General features: G+C 40.1%; 1 protein-coding gene across 1 annotated transcript in view; it reads right to left on the bottom strand.

Moving 5' to 3' along the window:
- Nucleotides 1-24,644, bottom strand: part of scfd2 (sec1 family domain containing 2) — a 95,884-nt gene that overhangs the window by 17,121 nt on the left and 54,119 nt on the right. The window contains exon 5 of the mRNA XM_015385546.1: nt 7,438-7,734. Within this exon, the coding sequence (XP_015241032.1) occupies nt 7,438-7,734 (297 nt within the window). The remainder of the gene's footprint in view (nt 1-7,437; nt 7,735-24,644) is intronic.

The following is a 24,644-nucleotide window of genomic DNA, read 5'->3' as shown; positions in this document are numbered from 1 at the left end:
TTTACTTTTTTGGAATTTCCCTCAACTAAAATGACTTTCATGCCAAATTTTTCTGGGAAGCTTTTCACCATGACAGAGACCATATAACCATTCGCTGCCACTCTGCTGTCATTTTCCTGAAAAAACAAAACAAAAAAAACCCCACCATTACAGACTTGTGGTAAAAGGAACATTTAATCCTCCTCTATATTCCTACATAGGGTCAATACAGGTTACGTTGTACTAAAAGGTTTTTGGCCAAACCTGGTTTGCATTATTGGAAGTCAACATGTTAATACAGCCGGTAATACAGCTGTTTAGGGCTTATTATCATTATAAATCTGACAGTGGCTGCTTCCTGGACTGATGTCTGTCTGACAGGGGATCAGAGCTTTTCCAATTTTTATGATTAAGATTTACTGTATGATTTTTTAACATAAAATTTTATATTTTCCCTCTTTTTATATTTGTAGCACTTTGAGATGCTTATATGTATCGTGCATTATAAATGTATTTATTATTAATTGTATTATTTTACTTTGCTGTTGTTATGATTATTAACTTCAATTCCACAGCTTTAAACCTAAACACTCTATTATGTCTAACCTGCTTCCCTAAACTTTATATTGTTTAAATAGGGCAATACAAATAGTTTTTTGCACCTATTAAAAACTGTACACAACAAAGGCAGAAGCTGGGGACAGATGTAAGGGTTGTTTTTAACAGTGTTAAGATATAAGATCAAACCAACCCCCAGCTGTGTCTAGCCTGGCTGATAACCAGACCTCCGTGGGTCTGTAGTAGGAAGCGAAGAGACGCTGTTAATTAAAGCCTGAACTCCATGTCATCCGCCTATCTGATGAAATGAACGATGGAGAGCTAATGCTACTGGCCACTTTGGTCACCCCCGGATTTGCTGGTCTTTCTAGCATGACTGTGTGTGTGTGTGTCTTTGTGTGTTTCTTAATAAGACAAGGAAGCAAAGGAAAGAACACCAATTAAAAGGAATTGTAGCTAATTTCATAAACAAGTACAACAGGGGAAATAAGCTTAATAAAGCAAAATCATTAGATAAAATTACGCTCGACTTCCCTGGCTGCTGGCTTTACACTGTGGGGCCTGTGAAGGAGGAGAAATAGAAGGGGTAAAAAAAGAAACACAGACATGTACAAAACAAAGAGAAGAAAAGTTTAAAAAGTAGGCCGACAGTTGGTGGCAAGAGTTATGCGCGATCCCTTTCAAGTCCCCTGACTGGCTCATGTTGCCGTGCCAACCCAAACATTCGCATTTGGGGAGGTCTGCTCCCCCCCTTCCTTACCCCATGCAAACACCACTGACAGGATAAATAACAAACCCGAGGAGTGGCTGACGCAGAGAGTTAAGAACATGATGAAAACCATCACAATTCCCGTTAAAAGTCTTTTTTTCTTCCGCAAGTCATTTTCTTGAGTAAACGTGTTGAATAAAACTCTAGCATCAGCACCAAATGGGTTTAAGACTTCATTTTCACCCTTTGGTGTTCTACACCCACACACAGACATGAGCAAAAAAACTATGAATCAGTTTCCTGACCCAGCAAGATGTCCAAGGGTGGAGAATTGGTAATGTTTGGCAGAGCCAGTCAAACTATGCCTACTCTGCCCCAAAAATCAGAGAAGAAATTAAACCTTCAAAAACAAAAAAGAGGGCTGTTGACTGATTTCCTTCCATAGATTTACCAGACCTGAGAGGAAGAGCCTCTATGAAGGGGCCTGAGGATTTTCTTCCCCTTCCAACCAGCATAAATGTAGTTTTTCCCACAACTGAATGAGGAATTAACAGTAACTTCTTGGAGCTATTTACAACCTACACACATCACACGCACCACAGTGTTGTATATTATAAAGAGTTGGCAGGGCCCAATCGGAATCGAGCTTTCAGAAGAGTCTGGGTTCTTTATCCAATCCCATCGTTTGCTCTGGCTTTGCAGCGCTGCCCACAACCAATCAGCCTCTTCCCACATGTGGTGCTGCCTGTGGAGCATTTGGTTTAGAAGATCATTTCCCAGTCTGCAATAAGCAGACCCATTCTCCTGGATAAATACTGTTTGGCCTTTCATCAAATCCATACTCTATGACAACAATACAAAGACATTAGAGACTGTTTCACACACTCTGTGGTAAACATTTGGCCCTATATTGTAAACTTAGAAAATGTATATTTAAATATTGCTGAGGTAGGTTGGGTTTCCCCTGTTTTAAATTACCTTTTTTTTTTTTTACTTAATTATTTTTTTCTGTTCTTTCCTGTTTTGGTGCAAAAATGAAGATGGAAAATACAGCCATTCCTTTTAAATAACTGTCCTATATGACTATAGCAGAACAGCAGAGTGCTCTGTGTTAGAAAGCTAACCCTACACTTCAGCTTAAACATGTCTTAGAATATCTTAACTTAAACATGGGGGTAGCAGCATCATGCTGTGGGGGTTATTTTCTCAGCTAGGGAAAAAGAAGCTGTTTAGAATCAATAACTCTACAAACAACTAGCTCCAAGCACGGAATGCATTTACATGCTAGACTCTTTAGATCGACATTAATTCCACAGTTTTAAATATGCATTGTCAAATTACACCTACTCTATTAGAGTTATTATAAGAACAACTGGAGTAAGATATACACTGTATAGAGAGGTGATTTCAACACTAAATCCTCTCCTGTGGAACCAACTACCAGTTTTAGTCCATGAGGCAGACATCCTGTCTACTTTTAAGGCAAGGCTTATAGTTAGCTTATAGTTAGCTTATAGTTAGAGTGGCTCACGTTATCCAGTGCTATCTCTATAGTTATGCTGCTATAGGCTTAGACTGCTGGAGGACATAGGGACCCTTATTTAATCATTCTGCTTCATTCTATCTCTATTCTCCCACTCTGCAGAGATTGGCTGTGACGTCATTCTGGAGAGAAATATCAGCTGTGCTGCTGCCATCAACACCTTTGTTTAAAGATGTTGGAGCTCAGCCTGTTTTTTAGTGTAGTCCGGTTTCTCTGACTGCAACTGGCCTGATGTGCTGACATGGGAGCTGGCTCGGAGCTTGTCTGCCTGGCTGTGTGTTTCCTGGACGGTGCTGCCTGTGGAGCTGGTTGACAATTACCTTTTGTATCTCTGCCCCTTTCTGTATGACTGTTTCTGTCTCCTTGAACCCCAGTCGGCCTCAGCAGATGGCCGATACACTGAGCCTGGTTATGCTGGAGGTTTCTTCCTGTTAAAAGTTTTTCCTCTCCACTGTCTCTAAAAACATGCTTGGTATGAGTCAGAGTCAATGAGTCGATGCAATCAGCTGTTTCTTTTAGATAGAAAACTTCAAATCAATTTGACTGTATGATCTGGTTGAATTGTGAAGGGCTTTGGGATGACATGTGTTGTGAATTGGCGCTATATAAATAAACTGAATTGAATTAAAGTGAGTGGGACAAATGCACTGTGTTACTTTAACACCACATAATTTAAAAACATTCAGTCATTTTCCTCCCACTTCACAAGTACTCGCTACTTTGTGTTGATCTACCACAGATATCTCCCAAAAAAACTACAAAGAAATCTGTAGTAAAACAGCCTGTTTCTGAAACATTCAAAAAGTTATGGTAATATACAGTTTGTATTAGAGATTTCCTTTTGTTTATTAAAGAAAATCACACACAGAATATTCCTTGCCTAAGGGAGACTAACTGGGTACTAAAATAACTATATTTATTAAATATTTGGTTTGACTATTACAGCACTGCTTAAAAGGATAAAAAAGAATGATAGAAGCTAAAAAGCAGAATAGTCATCAAAACTTTTATAGCAAACTTCCAACCACAACCCACCTGGTTCTTGTTTCTTAAAATACAGAAGTCAACCAGCCTTATAAAGGTTACTAACTTCTAGTAATTAAGTATCTAGGTTAATATATACACAGATATTGCAATTAGATACTGGGGTAAATCCATACATCTAGCTTTAAAACATCTGTATCTATCAGCACAGTTTTCTCACACCAAGATCAAATATTATACCTATATAATTCCATTTTGTTTAAGTTAAAAATTAAAACCAGCCAATGTGAGGTTTCCTCTTAAAAGATCAACACTTCTTGTACTTTGCAGACTGCAAATAAATACTACCTGCTAAGAGTTGTGATGGTGACAATAATGGAGAAAACAAATAAATATATCAGAAATGGTAGAGATAGTTTTAAACTGTAGTAACTTTTTTTTTAAATAAATGCAACAAAATTCACAATACAAACAGGCATAGCTAAGATTACAATCCTGTTTTTGCTTTTAAAGAGTACAGAACACAAACAATTTAAGTAATCAATCCATACATACAATAATAATAAACAATAAAGAGCCTTTTAATGGACAGCACTTTAATGGAGACTTTAATAAATAGGATGGCCATAAATTAAACCTGTAAAGATTTGCATTTAATACAAAGTGGGGATAAAGTGCACTAAGAAAAGCCTCTGTGGATAAGGAAACCTTATCGTATCATCAGGGGAGGGGGGTGAGGGTTTATGAGAAGTGGCCAAGTGCACAACGCCAAACAGCGAAACAAAAGATTCCTTTTCAATTATTTTTATCTCCAGTTCACATCTGTATCTTTAAGTTTTGTCTAATGTTCTCATTGTGAGGTTTTTCTGTCACAGTGAGCCGATCAAGCTGCATATTTTTGTAAAAAAACATCCCACAGCTTGGTGTTATTGAAAAAATCGTGACTATTGCGTCTGGATGCATAGAAAAAAAGTTTTATAATAAAATATATATGCAAGAAAACAGAAAATTCTTCACAAGGCGTATAGAAAAAGAATCCCAAACTCCAAGGAAGATAAAAGTCTGAAGAACCATCATCTCGTAACGATACTATTTACAAAAGTTAAAAAAATTAAATCTTTAACAATCTCGGAGGCTAACATGCTTACTTTCCTAAACTCAAGTTACCGTTAGTCTTCTAGCATTTTGTCCTCAGTGTATATTTTTCTAGTGAGTCTGCACCGTTTGCAGAAACACACAAAAGCAGTTCATGCACAGTGCATTAACCTTGAGACCCTCACTACAGCCAAACTCAAAAACAGAGAAAAATTTGCAAGAGCTCCGTTCTCATGGTGACCAGCGCTCGTTCAGCGTCTGGTTCTTATTTGACTCCTTTAATTGGGGAGAATGTCACAATCAATGTTTTGCTTTGGATGCTGAAACAGACGATCTCCTACTCATGTTACTTGAGCCAACCGCTTCGTCGGCTGCTATAAAACATTCACACACACAAACACACACACACACACACACACAAACATTTTAAGAAGTACACACACTGCCAGGTTTTCCTGACATGCTTTCTTTGTTCTGTCTTGAACGCACCTGGCACACCATGACAGGCTTCCTTCCAACAAAGTGTTTATAACAAAGTCAGTTTCTTTAACATGAGCTCCATCTTTCAGCTTGAACTTGCCAGGAGGCCCCTCGGTTACCAACTGCACTCAGCCAAGTAGAACAGGAAAGACAGAGAGACTAAGAGAAAAGTGAAAAGCAGAGGGCTCAGCAGTCCAGAATAGTTTGCCATGAAGATTTATGAAATCCCATATCCAACGTGACCCCATACTCTATTTGATATAAGACGAAACCTCCGTGTAGCATTTCTGGGCGTGTGCTAATGTACGCTATGGGCCCAAACTAAAAGTGGGACAAATTGTGAACTATATGGCTGGGGGAGGAGAGCTTATGTTGGAGGCTCAAGGTTAAAGATGCTATTAGTTTGAGGGAGGTAAGCTGGCTGTGGTGCTGAGGTAGACGGACTATTTATCTTGGGAGCAAGCCTTGATCTGCACTACAGCTCAGCAGCAGCTCAATAAGCAGTCTGAGCTTTTTCCATTTCTTGTCCTTTTCAATGTTTTTATGCAGTCTGTTGGTGATGGGTCCACTTAGGGATAACAACAGAAATTTGACTTAAGGTTAATTATCATTAATGGTTTATTAGATTAAACTTTGTTCTACCGATTAATTCATAACCATCACTTGAAAGCGATCTCGCCAGTGTTGTAGTGCTACTTCCCTGCTTTAGAGGGCTCTAATATTCATTCTCAAGCTGATCTTTACTAACATTTGGAAGAGCAGTAATGCTGGAGTGAAGACATGCAAAAGCAGAAACATGATTCGATTAAGAATCACGTCCAAGATTATTTGCACAGCTCAATGATGAATAACGTCACCAGGTCGGGTTCGGTCGCCCTGTCCCCCGCTGGCTCCCTGTTCCCATCTGCCGGGGTTCCCGGACCAGCCCCAGAGCTCATGGTTCGGTTCGAGTGCGTGGTGTGTTTCGACTACGTACTGCACTGTAGTCGACCAACATCCCGGACAATTTTGAAATTCCCCCTGGACATTTTTTCAGGTATGCAATGCAGGACATTTCAGGGAAAAAGAGGACGTCTGGTCACCCTACCATATTAACATATTTGAGGTTTCAGTGAGTGAGTGCTTGTTGCTATGATGTGTCTTTGCTCATCAGCTTTGCTCGTTGTAAACCAACCAATCAGCGCACAGCTCATCTAAATATTCATGAGCATACAATAAAAGGAAGAAAACGTGTCGTTTCATTCTGGGGCTTATAACCAGGCTTGCATTAGGGCTCAGAGAACAGCAAATATGCCATTTTCAGCCCAACCAATGTTACACACCCTATTCAGAGATCCTTAAGGACCAGCACCAAAGAACCTATATAACAGGAAGAACGGGAGGAGAGAGACACTTTGTAAACCTACAAAAGCCATGGCTGTTCACCCTGAACTGACAATAGAAGCCAACAGAGATGCAGCAAAGATGCCTATGATAAATGTACAGGAGCTGCAGAAATACTGTATCTATCATCAATGGCCTCAGACAATCAAAAAAGGGAAAATCCTGGGAAAAAGGTGATAGAAGGTGATAGATAAAGGTGACAGGGACTTTGGCAAATGGTCATTGGTCCATGTTCTAAGAGGACAATAATCCTAAACTTCCAGACTGAGCTCCAAAGACTTTGCTAGAATAGCCAGATTGATAGACCAAACCGAAATCTAACGGAGAATCTGTGGTAATGCTTACAGAATATATGTTAAAAAGACATCCTCTACCTCCAATCTAACCGAGTTTGAATTTTAAGAATGGGCAAAAATGTGCTTAACTACATTTAGGCAAAGCTATTAGATAGCATAATGTGGAATTCTGTTTTGGTTTATAACATAAAGTTGAAAAACAATGACTTTTTGTACTTGAATACTGTTGCCAATCATGTGTGATGGTATTATTATTATTATTACAGCTTTGGAATAATATAGAGGGAGAAGGCTTGATGGCAACTAATCTTACGGTTACAGTGAGATTTTAGCACCACTAAAAGCAGGGATGGAAGAAACAAACACTCTGCAGCAAAAGCCTTATTAAAGAACTGTGACAGCAAGGGCACTTTCTCACCTGTGAGGTTTTGGAGCAATGGGCTGAGTTCTGTCTCCTGTGTGATGACCAGCGTGAGTGCTCCTATCAGCTCCCGCTCCAGCTTCTCCAGCTCCTCCTCCCCGGTACCTGCCTGCTGCGCCTCCGCAGCCAGAGAGTAGAGATAGACCAGGAGGAGGATCAGCTCGTCTGGCCCGCACTCGTCCTCTCTGAGCCTGGACCCTGAGGATGAGCTTTTCTCACCTCCGCGGGGCTTCATCAAGGGCAGCAGCTGCCTCAGCACAGCGGGGAAATCAGAGTCGCCAAGAGCCTGGAGTTATACACACATACGATTTGTTTTTATAATAGGATAATTCTTGAAATTTGGCCACAGAAAAGTTAAGGTTGTTAAGGTTACTCAGGTCAGATAAACAGTCTGCATTTACCCATACTTGACTAAGTCACATGCAACTTTTTAACATGGTTGACCAATCAAAAACTCCTAGTGTTTTACTCTACATCTGGTTTGTATTCCTCCCCTATTAACGATATATCCCCGTTTGTAATCCAATCCTGAAGCTTGACAGAAAAATGTTAAATAATATTTTAATTGTACTTTTTATATAAATGAGGACATTTTATCCCTCAAATGTTCCTCCCATAATTGTGGCAAGCATGTCTTATTCAGTCTGCATTAAGCCACAGGATATTGTTTCCAAAGTCTATCCCTTCTTAATAGATATTAATTTGTAAGGAAACAGGAAATGTTTTCCTTCAATAACTTTTCCATGAAGGTCATGTTATTGCAGGTGTGGCTGTAGAGGAAAACTGAGCCAGCTACACTTTCATTGCCTTCTCTAGAATCCCACAATTAGTTTTCTCCACATTTCCTTGGATTCATACAGACTGTGCAATCTTGTTCAACACCAGCTAAGGCAAAGGCAACATTAAACTCTATTATTTTCCCTAAATGCTTCTCTGCAGTACTGAAAATGGTACAGAAAATCATGTTTAACACACTTCTATATGGAATACCAAGTAGGTGTGATGGGTTGCAGAGTAATATATTCTACTTCTATTACAAACTGTTAATAAACTAAAAAGGTACAGTGTAAAACATAGAAAAAACTGCAAATGCAACTAACTGGTATTGGTCAAATCAAGCTCGCCGAAGATGAAAGCTTCAAGTTTAACGTCTTCTGGCCAGTAAGGGGCACATTCTCACTTAATTGCTCTTATTGTGTACTAACTGTTACCAGATCCACTAAACGGATGCTAATGATATTTATATTTATAATATTTATACATTTTCAACCAATCAAATGTATAAAACTAATATCTCTATAGTTTATATATGGCACCACACAAGTTTTTTTTTAAATTAATGATCTGGATGAAGTTGTTGGAGCTGTGACCTCTGAACGTTGTTTGCTTTTAAGTAGTTACCAAATATAAGTTTCTACATTTTCTATTTATTAAAAAATAATATTTAGTGAAAAAATTTGTGACAAAATCTATAATGGTCAATGATAACATAAACCAGTAGAGACCAGTTGCAGCGCAATCAAAAGCTTGCCAAAGGTTTATAGGTAGACCCTGAATGTGTAATAACCAGAAATAGGGGAATGCACATGCTATCTTGGCCGTGTTGATAACACCAGGGGTTTGTTGCATATTTGCAACAGTGGGCGCCAAGGGGTTAAGGACAGAGATCTTCTTTTAAGTTTTATTAAAGCTCAAATTCAAATTTCAAAAATTTGCAAAAACTTGCACTTCACCAGTACAACCTCTGATTGGAGTAGAATAGAAATCAGTTCCTATACTAAGGCGGGCAAATATTCTTTGTTTGTTTTAGTAAATGTCGAAATATAAACCTTCAGCCTGTGCATGACATCACTGTTCCCTTTGCTAATCTTACAGCTGAGTTACTGCTTTACTTGGTCTCATTCTTTTTTCTTTAATTTTCATAGCACCTCTTTTTACTCTAAAAAACTTTCTCTTTTCAACAAAATCCAAGAGACAATGAAGCAATGTTTTAAAATAGTAATCTGCTTCTGTGATTATGTCTGTACAGGTTGGAGAAGTTAGGAACTCTCTGTGGCTGAATGAGGCTCTAGTCCAACAAGCGACAGATCACACAATCCTTCACAGCCCATTGGCCACTCTTACAGCCAGGGTGAGCTCATAGACCAATAAACAAGGGTGTGGAGCCAATCTGTATGATGAAAAACATGAAACTCAAATGAAAGACTGGTCGAAGAATGGTAAAAAAAGGAAATAATGATCAAGAGATGGGAAAACTGAATAATAAAACCCAGAAGAAAGGCAACCAAGACGGAAACTAAGATACAAGATTCAAAATGATAGAAAGGAACCAATTGTTGAGAGTTTTACTGGTGAGTTTGTGTCAGATGGAGCTTTATATGTCCCTGTAGATACTTTTTGGAGCTCTGTGGTCCTTTAATCAAGACAATGACAGGCTGTTGTAGTTTAGGTGGGCCAGCCAATGGATGCTCTATGTCTGACCCAGAGGAAGTCTCTACAAAGCCAAGTCCAGTTGAGGCCAAACTCCTAGAACACGCTGACTTTTTCAAAGGAGTCAAACTCAGCCGTTCTTAATGTGTGATTAAGTACTCACTTTCCATACTTGAGTAAAAGTACAGATACTTGTGTTAAAAAATATTCTGGTAAAAGTGGAAGTACTGATGAAACTTCTTTACTCAAGTAAAAGTAACAAAGTACAGGCTTGTAAATTTACTTAAAGTATAAAAGTAAAAGTAGAAACCACTTTTTTTATGCCGCTGCCTACATTTTAAATGGATGTCTGCCAATAGGACTAGATCTCCGTTGTGTTCATTTTCAATCATCTCGTCGTCCATACTACTATGCTAACGCCACCGCCACCAAGCTGCAATGATTTGCCGGGAATGAATACCGCCGAATCTGTCGATTCATCTTTGTGAGATAACGGCTCGCCAGCTCCCGTCTCACGTCAGAGGAGGTGTAAGCAGATGACTTGCAAAAAGGTGGTAAGAAACAGCGGACGACAAAATTCCAGTTCAAAAGTGTGTAGCCGTTTATTTACTGGTGTGACGGTGAAGACAAAAAAACAAACAAACAAACAAACAAAATACTTTCAAATAAAGAAAACAAAACCGGCCATTGCAGGCAATACAAAACACTGACAGCCTCACAGCAAGCTGACTTTAAATATAGTCTCTCTAAGCAGACCTTCAAAAGCAGTTTCTCCAACCAGTCTCTCCAAGCAGCCCTCCCAAGCCATTGGGAGTGTGCCCCTTAAATAGAACCACCAATAACCAGCCAATTGGGACAGCCCCACTAAACAGGAAGGCAAATCCCCAATAAAGCACAGTTAACATTGTAGAAAACAAAATACAGGCAATAGCATCATTCATACAAAAAACATACATAATTATGAAATAGTTTAACCATGCTAACAGTCCCAATTCACCTACTAATTACCATGCTAACAATTATTACTGGTACATACATTGAAATCCCACTTAACACCCCTGTCCCCACATAGTATTTTCCAATGCCGTGGGACAATGGATAAGAGACTGGCTCTGATGCGGTACGTGTTTCCACACGGACCAGTATGCTGATGGACCAAGGCCGAGAATGTGTAATTTGACTGGGAAGTTTTATTACCGACTACGGAATGTATACTGAAGCTGTCGCAGTGGGTACATTCAGAGTTTGCTACGCTGGTGAGTAAGTAAAGTGTTGAATGAAAGGTGACGTTGTAATTTCGGAACTAGTGTAAATTACCGGGTGAATTGTTTGGAACTGCCGCCGCCATGACGGCCGGTCTGTGGTGCATGCTGGGAAATGTAGTAAAGACGCGACGGTGTGTGTGATAGATGGCGGCTATACTTTAGAAACAGAGGGGGAAAACGGCTTCGTTTTCACAATCTTGTAGTGGTGCGTCAAATGCAACGTAGATTCCCATCCAATTAGATTGAATTTGGTATTGATGACGTGAAAAATAATAACTGTAACTCCATTGAAATGATTCAAAACTAAAGTAACGAGACAATTTTTTTAAATGTCAGGAGTAGAAAGTGTAAAAACGTAAGGAGTAGAAGTAAAAAGTCGCGATAAAAATAAGTAGTAAAGTAAAAATATCAGAAAAATCTACTTGAGTACGGTAACAAAGTATTTGTACTTCGTTACTTCCCATCTCTGGTGATTATAAATAAAGTTAACAGAAGATTGAGTTCTTCATCCATCCTACCCCTATCCTCAGGTAATCGACCGGAGTTTTGTCAGATGAGCATACCCGGTCAGGCCAGCATACCCATAGTCAATACCCGTTTATCCCTTTAGTCTATCCCTTTAGTTTTGTAAGAAAAATACACTTTAAACTACCTCAACACGACTTGTACACGAAGGGATACATGCCTGTTGAGGTAGTTTAAAGTCTATTTTTTGTATAAAACTAAAGAGATAAACGGAAATCTGATGACTTGTGCATGCATATTGACTATAGGTATGCTGGTCTGATGGGGTGTGCTGATCTGACAGAACAGCGGCTTAGTTTTTTTGGGAGACGTTCCTCAAGTCCGCTCATTTCAATGAGGCCTCTTTCCCCCTTCAAGGGCCAGCCAACTCACCCTTAGGGACCATTCAAACATAATCTCACCACACATTTTTCTTTTTTAGCGTTGTGAAATCAAATACCTCTCCAAGTTGCACTCATCTGCTCTACCAAACAATGTTTTGGGATCTCTACCCAGCTCATTTCTGCGGAGAGACAGAAGAAATGAGCTGTAGAGTAGAGAAATACAGAAGTAGTAGGGGGATTTTTAACGGCACGCCACTGAGCACGTTCCTGTTCAAATCCACTTGCATTCAACCCAAACAGGTCTGTCTGCACGTCTCTCAAGAAAATACTTATTGATACTTTAGACTCTCAAAATAGATGCCATGGCCAACAAACAGCCTTTTTATTTCAGAATGCTCTGTTGCTATACAGATTTGTCATCAGACGCCATTAGCAAAGGGGAACAGAGAAAATAGAGTTGAGGGGGCTCAATTGTTGTAACTTTTGGACCTTTTCCAGAATGAACATACTAAATTTAGATCCTTAGATTTTAGAAAAAGTCTTTTAAATAAGTAATGAATGTAAATCAGCTGTGCTGAAGCAGGGAAACATTTAAAAGCTGTAGGAAAGTGGATCTCAAGGACCGACTGGGCATCTTAACTTAGACTAATCAAAGCTGGACAAAATTATAATATAATGAATGTACCCTTCACTTTACCTTTGCCAATAACAAATAATGAAAATGAAGGACTATTGGGCAAGTATTATCAGAAATATTAATCTCTCTTCCTCTAATGAGAGGAATGCAGATATTCAACTCTAACCAGTTCAATTTTGAAAGGGGTCGAATTTATGTAGTGATTGAGGATGCAGTTTTCTCAGTTTTCTGTAAGTATTTCATAGTTTAATTGAACATGCCATTACCATGTAGAGATTAGCTGTATAGAGTAAGAAGAACAGACCCTTACAGTTGGAGCATTTGGGCGTATTTCAAGGTTTAAAGTGTCCAGTGTTGAATCATTCATCTTACCTTCTTCTTACAAAAGCATCTTAATGTGTTTTTCCAAACTGTACCCTGTACAGTCTGTGTACAGGGGTGCATGTGCACATTTTCTGAGTTTGCTAGAGGAAGTATTGAGCGCCACTGGGTCCCTTCAAGAGGTCTGTAAAAGCCGCTGTTAGCTCCGTGTCATGGCGCCAGGACAGGAAATGGAAGTCTTTGCTTTAGAACTGAGACTCTGTGCAGAGGGGAAGCTGAGGAAAAAAATGGACAAAAGGAGTTCCAGCACTGAACTCAACCCCACCCTAGTCAATATGTTGGTACAAATGCTGGCTCTGATCGGAACAGTTGGGAATGAAGATCGCCAACATTGACACTTTGGAGAACTAAACACAATATCAGGTGTTTTTCAATAAATCCACTTAACATGCAACATGCTTAACATTATTAATATTACAGTTACAGAATGCTCTGACCATGTAGCCTTGAGCTAATGTGCCCATTACACATGACTGTACTGCATTACTGGGTCAGATAAATGCTAGTTTTAAGCATTATAATTACTAGACACAGTATTACTTAAAATAAGTGTTACTTAAAAGAGTGTGTTTTCCAATGAAAAAACAACTTTGCATGACATACAGATCACTTTTTTCTCCTAATGGGCTCCTCACATTGGCTGAATCTAAATGTGCCACCAGGCTATTGGTGGAAACCTGAAGCGTCACCAGCCGTCTCTTGCGTTGCTTTCTGGTTTGAATCTATGTGCCAATGATTGACAGATTTCTGTTTGGCAATCCCAACCATCCAGAGCCCTATAAAGACCCCAATCTCGCCCAATCACAGAGCTGGGCCAAACCCCGCCCCTGCTCGGCACAGGCTGAACAGGAAACCAGGTCCAGATGCAACCCCTGGAGGAAGGTGAGTGTTTCAGATGGAGTGCAGAGTGCTAACTAAAAACAGTCTTCGCTTGCATCGCATTGCACACTGCCTGCACAATGAACCTCTTTTCTGGGTCTGGGGGCAAAGGGGGAGGAATGGTAATGGAGGTCCTGGTTTGTGAGAGAGCAAGCACAAAGTTGGCTGCAGATTGCTCCTCCTTCTGACCAATACTCTCTGCCCAGACAGGGTTCAAGGCAAACAAGTAAGTCTCCTTACGATTGCTATGGTAACCTCGAAAAAGCCATTTGCATTCTTTTGGAGGCACACATGTGCCTAATTTTCAAATGTATAATCACATCCAATTTGCACTCACAAATAACAACACGCAAAGCTGGAAGGCACACAAACCAACTTCTAAAAGCAAAATCCATAAATCCTTAAGCCAGAAGACAACAACTAAAGATTAATTCTAAATCATGTACAGCAAGCTCACTATTGATTTGTTGTAAAGCAACTGGAAGACAAACAAATGTATGTGTTCAAACCCAGAGAAGCTGGCAGAATTTTGAACAAATAAACAAGACCAGAACCGAGAGAAAAATCACAGCTGATTTTCCAGACAGGCTGTTTATGAGTGCGGCTCATCTCCTCAGGGGTGCACAATCCCTCACAGACAGGATCTCAGCATGGGGACATGTTCAGTGTTACCTGCAGTGATGACGGGGACAAATCCGACAATGGGGCTCACCGGAAAATTTCTGTTTATTGAAAGAACGGATATTTGCCTCAAGATGAGCGAGAGTGGAAAAAAATCCAGTCTATCTCTGGATTCTTTTAAACAGCTATTATTCTATCCAGTGTAAAAAGAGTGCAGGTCTTTATCATGGAAACGGAAACGTGAACCTAAATGCAAAAAGGAGATAGCATGCACTCCAAACCTCCTGTGAGAATACGACACAGTCAAGGAGAATAATCCCCCCTCATAACATCTTCCTTTCTATATGTCTTCTTAATATTTTATCAAAACAGAAACAAGGAAAAGTTTAATGTTAAAAATCCAAATTTTTGTCTATAATCCACAGAATTTAATACTGTCCAATACTGAAAGAAGATGTCTGAGGCCACACATTGCTAGAACACATTTTTTTTACAAAGTAGATGGTGAGATGTGGGTGTACCAATGAGAGATGGATCTCAAGGTGCAGGTCAAGGGTAGGCCAAACTCTTCAGATTTCTTGCATTATAAAAATAAACCTTTTGCAGTTATGCACTTAATTGCGTTGGCTTACTCCATGCAAACCTAACAAAATACCAAGAGGCTTAGAGCTGCTTTGTGAGAAAATGTCGAAAAGTCAAAGTTCCTCAACAATTTCAGGAAATACTGTAAGCTGCCTTCTTCTAGTTCGCCTACCGACAGAACCGCTCCACTGAGGACGCCATCTCTCCTGCTCTCCACCTGAGCCTGGCACACCTGGAGGAGAAGAACACCCACGTCCAGATGCTGTTCCTGGACTTCAGCTTTCAACACCATCATCCCACAGCACCTGCTGGGCGAACTGGAACAGCTGGGCTTCAATACACCCCTCTGCAATCGGCTGCTAGACTTCCTCACCAACAGACCTCAGTCAGTCCGGGTCGGACAGAACACCTCTGATGTCATCAACCTAAGCACAGGTTCCCCTCAGGGCTGCGTCGTGAGCCCCCTGCTGTTCACCCTGATGACACATGACTGCGTCCCCAGGTTCACCACCAATCACATTGTGAAGTTTGCAGACAAAAACACAATGTTGGGCATCATCAGAGATGACAATGACCAGAACTACAGAGAGGAGGTGGAGCAGCTGGTGGACTAGTGCAGAGATAACAGCCTGATCCTCAATGTGGAGAAGACGAAAGAGATCATCTTGGACTTCAGGAAGAACCGACCTAACCACGCTCCACTGGTCATCAACAGCTCAGTTGTAGAGGTGGTCAGCAGCACCAAATTCCTGGGGGCGTACATCATAGACACCCTCATCTGGAATGTAAACACCACCTCACTGAACAAAGATGCACAAAAGTGCATCTACTTCCTGGGGAGGATGGGAAGAGCTCACCTGTCCCCACCCATCTTCACCACCATCTACAGAAGCACCATAAAGAGCGTTCTGACCATCTGTCTCACTGTGTGGTGTGGAGGCTGCAGCGCCTCAGACTGGAAGAAGATGAGGAGAGCGGTGAGAACAGCAGAGAATATCATCAGGGCTCCTCTTCCCTCCATTAAAGTTCATCCCAGCGCTGCGTGTCCCGAGGCCGTAACATCATAAATGACCCCTCACTCCCCCAACATGGACTGTTTTCTCCACTCTCCTGTGGAAAAACACTTCAAAGCATTGGATGCAGGTCCAGCAGATTCCAGAACAGTTTCTCTCCCACTGCCATTAGACTGCTGAATGTTGTATAAAGAAAAAAAAATCCTTAATGACGGAACTGTAATTAATATAAAGTCGTATGTTTACATTTTCACTGCTCATGGCTGCACTTTAAAAAATGAAAATGTCTTGAGAGCTGTACTGAACGAAATTTCTTTTTGTATATACTCTGTGTGTACAAAATGACAATAAAGTCTGTCTAAGTCTAAGTTCTAGCTAAAGGTCTGGCATGCTCCCATTAATTCGTCTTTGAATTAGGCCAAATGCAGCTTGAAGAAAAATCAGTTTTTACTCTAGATGTTATCAGTTTAAATAATCAACTTTATCTCCTTTTAATGGAAGGAAACCTATACTTGCATCTACAAACCAAGTTGAGATTTTTTGCAGTTATGGTTGTCTGACTGGAAGCAGCATTGCAAGGAGTTTGTTTGTTATTACATCACCAGTAATGATATTGCAGGCGACCACAGGTATTGCAAAACACACCAGGAATAAAACCATAAGGATTGCAATTATAAAGACTGTCACCGCTCTCCTCCTCAACCTTTCTTTGACCCGGACAACCTGATGACTAAGCAAAAAACTACTTGCACACAGAAGATTCAAGATTTCCTATTACAACAAATCTATTAGCACTCTGTAATAAATGGACTGTGCAGCATAACTACTGACTTTTCTATCAGTTGGACAACTCAGCCATGTCTTTCCTTGAAGAGGAAAAACAGAAAATAACTGAGAAGAGTTGGGAATCTCAATCAACAAGATGCAGAGGAGTGAAATTGTCATAAGGCTAAAGATTTATAGTGACGCAGAGGAACTGCGTACAGGGCAAGTGAAAACACATGCAAACAGGCACACATCAAACAAATCACAATATCATCTGGAACAATGTGAGAACAACAGAGCATGAGCTTAATACCACACAGAGGCTTGTTTTTTCATTCTGGGTTAAACTAGGAAGTATTTCTATATTTTCCTCTGTGTTTGTATGTATTTCAGCTCAGGTGGGAAATGTATTTGCAGTATTCCACACAGAGGGTCACTGTTGCAAGAAAGCTATAAGCATTCATAATGTACATTTTAAAGGTATTGTGGAGGATTTTCACAAATTTTTTAAAAGACATGCCCTCTCTACTAAAACAAAAAGGAACATGAACAACCATGTGCCCGCTCCCGGGAGGGAATGCCTATCAAATGTGTGCGAGAGCGTGCACAAGCCCATTTCTCCTTGTGCACGCTCTATTTAAAAGTTTTCTTCTCATAGCTCATACAAGCTTACGGTGTCCGAATGTCCACCCTAATCTCCAAGTCCCTCAATAACTATATAGAGCAAGGACTATATAGTGAATTCAGTTAACTGACCATTCAGACAGATGATCACGACTTTTTGCTCCCCGTTAGTCACGTAACTCCAATCTTTGTTATTGTATCTGCCTTTCTTTTCTTCTCATACACTTCATAGACACTTTTTCTCTCACGACCCTCGGCCATTTTCAAAGAACCGCAGTGAGAAAGGTGAGCTTTTATGACTGTCGGAAACCTAGCTCACTACAGATATACGCCTGAAAGTGCGCAGAGAAAGATTACTAATGGGACGAGCACGTACTGTAGGACGGCCTTACGTAAACATATCACTAGAATTATTGACAATTAGGAGGACCGCTTATTTAGATGATCTACCCGGAAGTAAAGGATTGTCTTCTATAACTTTGAGGTCACGAAAAAGACAAAGCAGACCACTATGAACTGCAAGACCTAGCAGTGGGGAGAAATTTGAGCAGGACAGTGACCCTAAACATACAGCCAGAGCTGCAGGGGCATAGCTTAGCTCAAACGTTCATGTTTTAGAACAATGCTATCAGTCCAAGGCCTAAATCCATTGAGCATCTATTACAACAATGGAAAATTCATATTCATAGATGGCCCCCCCTTTAACTAAATGAGCTTGAGATGTTTTGCAAAGAAGAACGGGCAAAGGATCAATGCTCCAAACGTGGAAAAATGCTAAAAATATTCTCTGAAACAATTAGAGGGAATAAGAACAAGATATAATTCTACAAAGTTCTGATACAGTGTGGTTCTACAAGTATATAAGTCATGCCTTTTAGGTATTTATTTGTAAATAGTTACCCTCAACTGATGTATATCACCTTGTGTTTGTCTTTAACAAAATACTTCTTCAAATTAAACTTGAAATTTGGCTTTAAGGTGTAAAAAAAAAAAAAACTTAAAGTAGAATTCAATCTTTTGCAGGATATTGTACACTTGACACCCAGAGAGACGGAGTTAAAGATCAGCTCACTAGAAATGAAACAAGAACTGTCTGTACATGAAACAGATTTCACATCAATCCTCCACTCATCCACCTTTAATCCACCGTCTCCTCCTGCATCTCCCTGTCTTCTATCTGCCTTTATTCCCTCTTACACTCTGTGTGTCAAAGTTGGTTTGGTTTAGAGCTGGAGGGCTATAATTTGGAGGCGACATGGGACCCAATCAGAGAAACAAACACACAGTCCACGCACTCCACCCTGCCACAACCAGCAAGCCACATGCTGGTCACTGCGGCTGGATCCTGTCTGCCTGGCACACGACATGCTGCTCCCTTATCTCACTTAAGCTAAGACCTGCAGAGGGGGGGGCAAAGGTTTTAATTGAAAAATGTGCATCTAAGCAACAACACCCCAATTGTTTGGAAACATTAGGCGATTAATGAGCCTGAGTTTTGCTGCATAGCCTTTTACAGATAATGGTGTAATTCACCATGAGAGCTGCTGTGCAGCTGCAAACCCCTGGGTCAAATAAAATCTCCCTTGTTTTTCCCCACACTTCGACAAACTGAATCATGCATTCAAGGTTACCTTCCCGCTAAACTGCTAAATACTGTACATTGCATTCAGGACTAATTGGCCAAGGAAAGAAGTTGATTAAAAACAATATTTTTGAAATACTTTACACTGCCTTTCATTAACCTTTTTCCAAAACTCTGTAACATTATTTTCTTTTGGCATTTTGCTGTATGCTTAGGTAGTCTGCACAGTCCATGTGCCTCAGTCATGAAAAAAAAATATGAACTATGTGCTTTAAAAAGTGGTGGACAATCTAAGAACCATCAGGGTTTAAATAAAGCCTCAAATCCAAAAAATATCCAGAAACTGAAAGACATCTCTTCAAAATAAAACATATTATTAGGAAACAGTTCTGTACAGAACCTAGAGAGTCAGCCGTGAATTCACCAGTCCTGAGCAGCATTATCCCCTTTCCAAGTAGTGAACACACCACACCCCATCAAAGACTTCTCATTGATGGAGTTTGATTAAGGAATAAAGGCCAAGTCAGCTCTGCTTTGGAAACAGTAAGGTGTTGAAAACAAAACTGAAAGGTTGTAAGAAACTTGGAAATATGATTATATTTTTTGTGGAAAGTAAAAGGAAGCAGATAACTTGAAGCCTGGATGGAGGAGAGAAACATTGCTCTGTTTTATCCCTCTAAAGCGCCGTCCTCTGTTTATGTTGATGTCAGATTTGGAAGTTCTGGTCATCTTTTGGAAATAAGAGTCTGAATTTTCAGGAGTAGTGGGGTCTAAAGTCACCTTTCAAAGGCAAATATTTTGCTTGTGAAAGGTATTTCGCTGGTTTAACAGGTGATTAAAATTAATGCTCATTATTCATGAAGAATCTGAAAAGATGCTAAGGAGATGATTCAGCCATTGTAATCAACTGTGGGGCAGAAACACAAATAAAACCTGCAGGACTGGTCTTGTTTTAGACGCCACTGGTCCAGGGAACACATAGCGAATAAAGTTTAAAATTATTAAAACTCATCAAGCTATTTTCTAATATTGACCTAAACTCAGTAATATTTTTTTATACTAGCAGAACCCAGTTTTCAAGAATCATTTATCTAACAAACACAGTGGGACGTCACCACTGCTCCTCAAATAATTTTAAAAAAGTTTTGATTGTTGGTGATTACATTTCCCAAAGATCCTGGAAATCAGCGCAACTAATTTTCACCATCAGGGTGAAATCTGATGTTTTTTATGTCTTCAACTATTTTTGTTAAACAAAATAATTAAAAACAAGCCGATTTTACTAAAATCCAATTTTACATCAGTTCAGGCTGCACAGTGGAGCAGTGGGCAACACTCCAAGAACCAATAAGGTTCTGGGTTCGATTCCCAGCCTAGGGTTTTTTTCTGCATGGAGTTTTGCATGTTCTCCCTGTGCATGCATGGATTTTCTCTGGGTACTCCGGCTTCCTCCCACAGTCCAAAAACATGACTGTTAACTTAATTGGTTTTCTCTAAATTCTCCTTTGGTGTGATTGTGTGCATGAATGGTTGTTTGTCCTGTTTGTCTCTCTGTTGCCCTGCGATGGACTGGCGACCTGTCCAGGGTGTACCCAGCCTCTCGCCCATTAACAGCTGGAGAGGGGCACCAGTAACCCTCGCGACCCCAGCAGGGATAAGCATGATGGAAAATGGATGGATGGATAAATCAGTTATCTGCCCTTTTGTGCTGGAATGATTAATTAGCCTTAAATAATGGCTCAATAAGGGGGCGCTGGTCGAAAGTAATTGGAAGAAAGAAAAAAAAAAAAAGAGTTCAAGTTCTAAGAATATTTTTGAGCAGGTCCACTTTTCTTGGAAGCAAAACAAAAAGAGATGAGGGATGAGTCATAGCTTTTTCAGAGCGGATATAATTTATAGCATACAGAACCTGTCATTGATGCTTTGCAGTTGGTCTGTTTCACTTTTCAGTGCAGCCACTCAGAAACGGTTTTAATATTGGAGCTCACTTTTCATTTTACCAGCCGCGTTAGCGTGGATGGTATGTTTTTCATCTGTGTGAAAGAGTCCTTGGAAAAACAAAAGACGCCTATAGTACTCACTGATGCTCTGAGTGTTTAGTTGGGTGTTTATACTGCATGCCTGTCTGTGGGGAGAGTTTCTTTTTCCAACAGCAATTCATCACAACAATGCAGTCATCACAAATCTGAGATCTGAAAATGAAGTCAGATCCATGTCGACAACATACTCAACTCTTCATGCATCATATGTGAAGAGGTCAGCGTGCTAACTGATGTTGTGCCTCCCATCACAAGATGGATTCTAGCAGTTTTCTGGTGAAAACTTTAAACAGACCCAGTGATCTGAGCTCCCTCACAAAGGGTGGGGAAGGTGCTAAATACATCGTGAAATAAGCTGAACATATTAGATAAGTGATATCTTCAAAATAAAAGACTAAAGCTACAGTTTTATGTGTATCTTATCAGTTTATAATAGCCTATTTATGTTAGAGACGGTTCAAAGAAAAAATGTTGGATTCAATTATTAAAATTATGTCCTTTGTTTCAGGGATCTATTAAAATGGACAAATTTAGAGCCATTAGGGGGCAGTGTTGCACCACAGCAAGTCCAGGAAAACCTGAGCTCAGCCCTAATGAAGTGAACCACAACTCTTTCTTTCCCTCCAAAATTCTTCTAAGCTTCAATAGACAGGAAACGGACTGTAGTTGAAGCAAAGGATATTCTTACACTATCAGGACCACAGCTATGTGTTTGTGAATTTGGCATCGCCTTAGGGTGGGAATCCTGTCTACAGGTTTAAATAAAAAATGGAACTCATTACTATCAAAAAGACCCAAACTAGTGAAATTATCCCAAAGGTGGAGGGTGTGGGTGTGAGTTATAGACATATTTTGCTACTCGGAGCTGAAGGCAGGACTTCTGTTTCAACCAGTCATTAACAAACAGGTCCTGGAGGTAACCTGGGGCTTTCACAAAGAAACTCTAAACATAGAAAGTTAAGCAATACACCCAAACTTTGCTGGGAAGGCTGAGTAATGTCCATTTTTCTTGCGGTGTGAGTATGTTTCAAATCATAACCTGGAGTTTCCCATCAATCTGAGCATATTACAAAAGCACATATGCATGGCTTCTCTTCTCGTGCATTCAGAAAGTGTTTGCTATACAGTGGGGAAATTAGAGAACAGCCAATCCGCCTCCATTCCTCCTGCACTGGTGGATGCTTCGACTTGAGGAAGGCGCAAACAAACAAACAAACAGCAAGTAACAAAAAATGTAATTTGGGGTGACAGGAAGAGAACAAGCTCTACAGACTGATGTTATCGATGCAGTGAAGATGGCGTGAGTCTGCTGGCTGGGTCATCTAAATACTCCTTGATGATTCACAGGACTTACTCTAAATATTGAGTCATGCAAGGAAAACGGCAAAGCACTTTATAATAATAAATAAAATCCAATAAAAGTAAGAGAAAACTAAAATAAGTGCATACCTGAGAAAAATAGATTATTGGCCTTGTAATAAATTCTTAAAAACCTGATCCTCTTTCAGAGACCATTTTTCATACACAAAAAATGGAATCACTTTACGTTTTTTGCCTAATTTTGCCATAATCAAATTAGCAGAGTTTGCAGACAATTTCTGGTTCAGTTTAAAGTATAAATTCAAAACTTCAACTCTACAGCAGGTGATTCTACAGAGGTCAGGCTTAAATGCAAGCCCTGCAAATACCAAAGGATGCAGAAAAGAAGGGAAGATGAGAGAAAGGGTCAAGGGAAGAAGGCAAGGGTTGAAGTAAGGAATAAAGGTGTTTTAAAAACACAAGGAAAGCAGGGAGGAAGGAATGAAGGAAAGGATGGACAAAATGAGCAAAGAGAATAACATCGAAGGAGAAAACACAAAAAAGTAAGGTAGGAGGGAAAGAAGGAAGGATGCAAGAAAAGAAAAAAGTGCAGAAGAAAAATCTAAGAATGAATAGAAGAAAAGGATTAAAGATAAAGAGAAGGACATAAGGACAGAAGAAAAGAAAAAAGTGATGCAGTAAGGAACATTTTGACAAAATAAAATCTAAATATTGTTTTATACTTTTTTTCTTTTTTATACATTTCCAGACCTTGAAAATAGCTCAATTTCACACTATTCAGTGTTACATCATGGTGACCCAAACTGATTCTACATGTTAGACCTCTTTTGGTGCAGTATTAGTCTTAGGACGTTTGTTTTAGGTATGAATTCATCTTAGTAGCCTGTAACGTGTATCAGTAACAATAAGCGCTTGAGTCACCATATATGATGGGTCACAGATTATGGTGTAACGCTGGGTTTTACCGGATCTCTGCTGCTTGAGGGAAAAAATTAAAAATATAAAGAGCCAAAAATAAAGTTTTGAGCTTCTATCTTTACTTTGTTATTTTTGTACCGGTATTAGATTTTGGCTTCAGTATTACGTGTTCTTTACGTTCAGCATATAGGGCGGAGAGTCATAAAAGGGAAAGTTGTTTCTGTGAGTAATCGAAGAACTGAGACAAGGTGGCCTTCTGCTCATTTAACCCCCTCCCACCCTGACATACATAGAGAGTACAGTGGCACTGCTGGCAGTGGCCTTATGGCAGCATGCTGCACACTTCACACTCTGTCTGAGCAGCACAAACATGCACCAAAACCCAGAAGACAGAAGCTGTGTGTTGGAGCTGTGTTTACTGAAGTGTCACAGGCAGCGTTACACACAACATGCAGGTCAGAATGAAGGACAGCACAGACAACCGGTGATCCGTCTGCAGACTACATGTCTGCGCACTAACACCCATCATTCACTGTGAATCCCATCTGTTGTAGCTCTTGGAGTATCAGAGGGCTTTAGCAGGGCCTGTTTTTTGGCAGGACGTATGAGAACTGACCCACGGTTCACGATTAGGGTCAGAAATCAAGGGTCGCCAAATGAGGACGAGGATGGAGAGCAGATGGGAGGTGGTCAGTTAGGGCGAGGTGATAAATACATGGGAAGACTGTCATACATGTATGTTTGCGAAAACAAAACATAGCTAGTCCGCTGAGTCTGGGTCAGCACAAAGCCAGAAACAGAACAATACAAACAGCATCATCCAGGGTTTCTACTGTGCAAACATTCCCACCACTTTAAGCCCATGGCTCAGCAAAAAAACCTTCTGACACAGGCTGAAACCACTAACACGGTCCAGCTCTGTGTTTTTTTAAAACTTCATTTTTACTTTGTCTTGGATATAATACATCATTCTCTCCTACGGTTTCTCCCCTTAAAGATTTCTTAACCCATTCCCCCGTGCATCCCTTTCACTTCTTTTCACTATCCTTCACTAGCTTGTGCCAAATCCCACAGACTCTTATCTCCCTTGATATAAAAACAAAATCCCAAAGACAAATATAAGTTTGAGAAGTCATAACTTATATCTGTGTCGAAATAACAAATCCCAGAACCCACAAGCAGAATAACTTAACCTGAATATCAGCTGCAGTGAGGAACTGTGAGAACATCTTGTTGGCTTGGGAAAGTATTGGGCAGAGATTTGATGATTTCATGAATGTGCTGCTTGACTA

This window comes from Cyprinodon variegatus, unplaced genomic scaffold, assembly GCF_000732505.1.
Source record: "Cyprinodon variegatus isolate N-32 unplaced genomic scaffold, C_variegatus-1.0 Scaffold343, whole genome shotgun sequence".
NCBI classification, from domain to species: domain Eukaryota; kingdom Metazoa; phylum Chordata; class Actinopteri; order Cyprinodontiformes; family Cyprinodontidae; genus Cyprinodon; species Cyprinodon variegatus.
The sequence above is the reverse complement of the archived record's forward strand: the minus strand, read 5'-3'. Positions and strand labels throughout refer to the sequence as shown.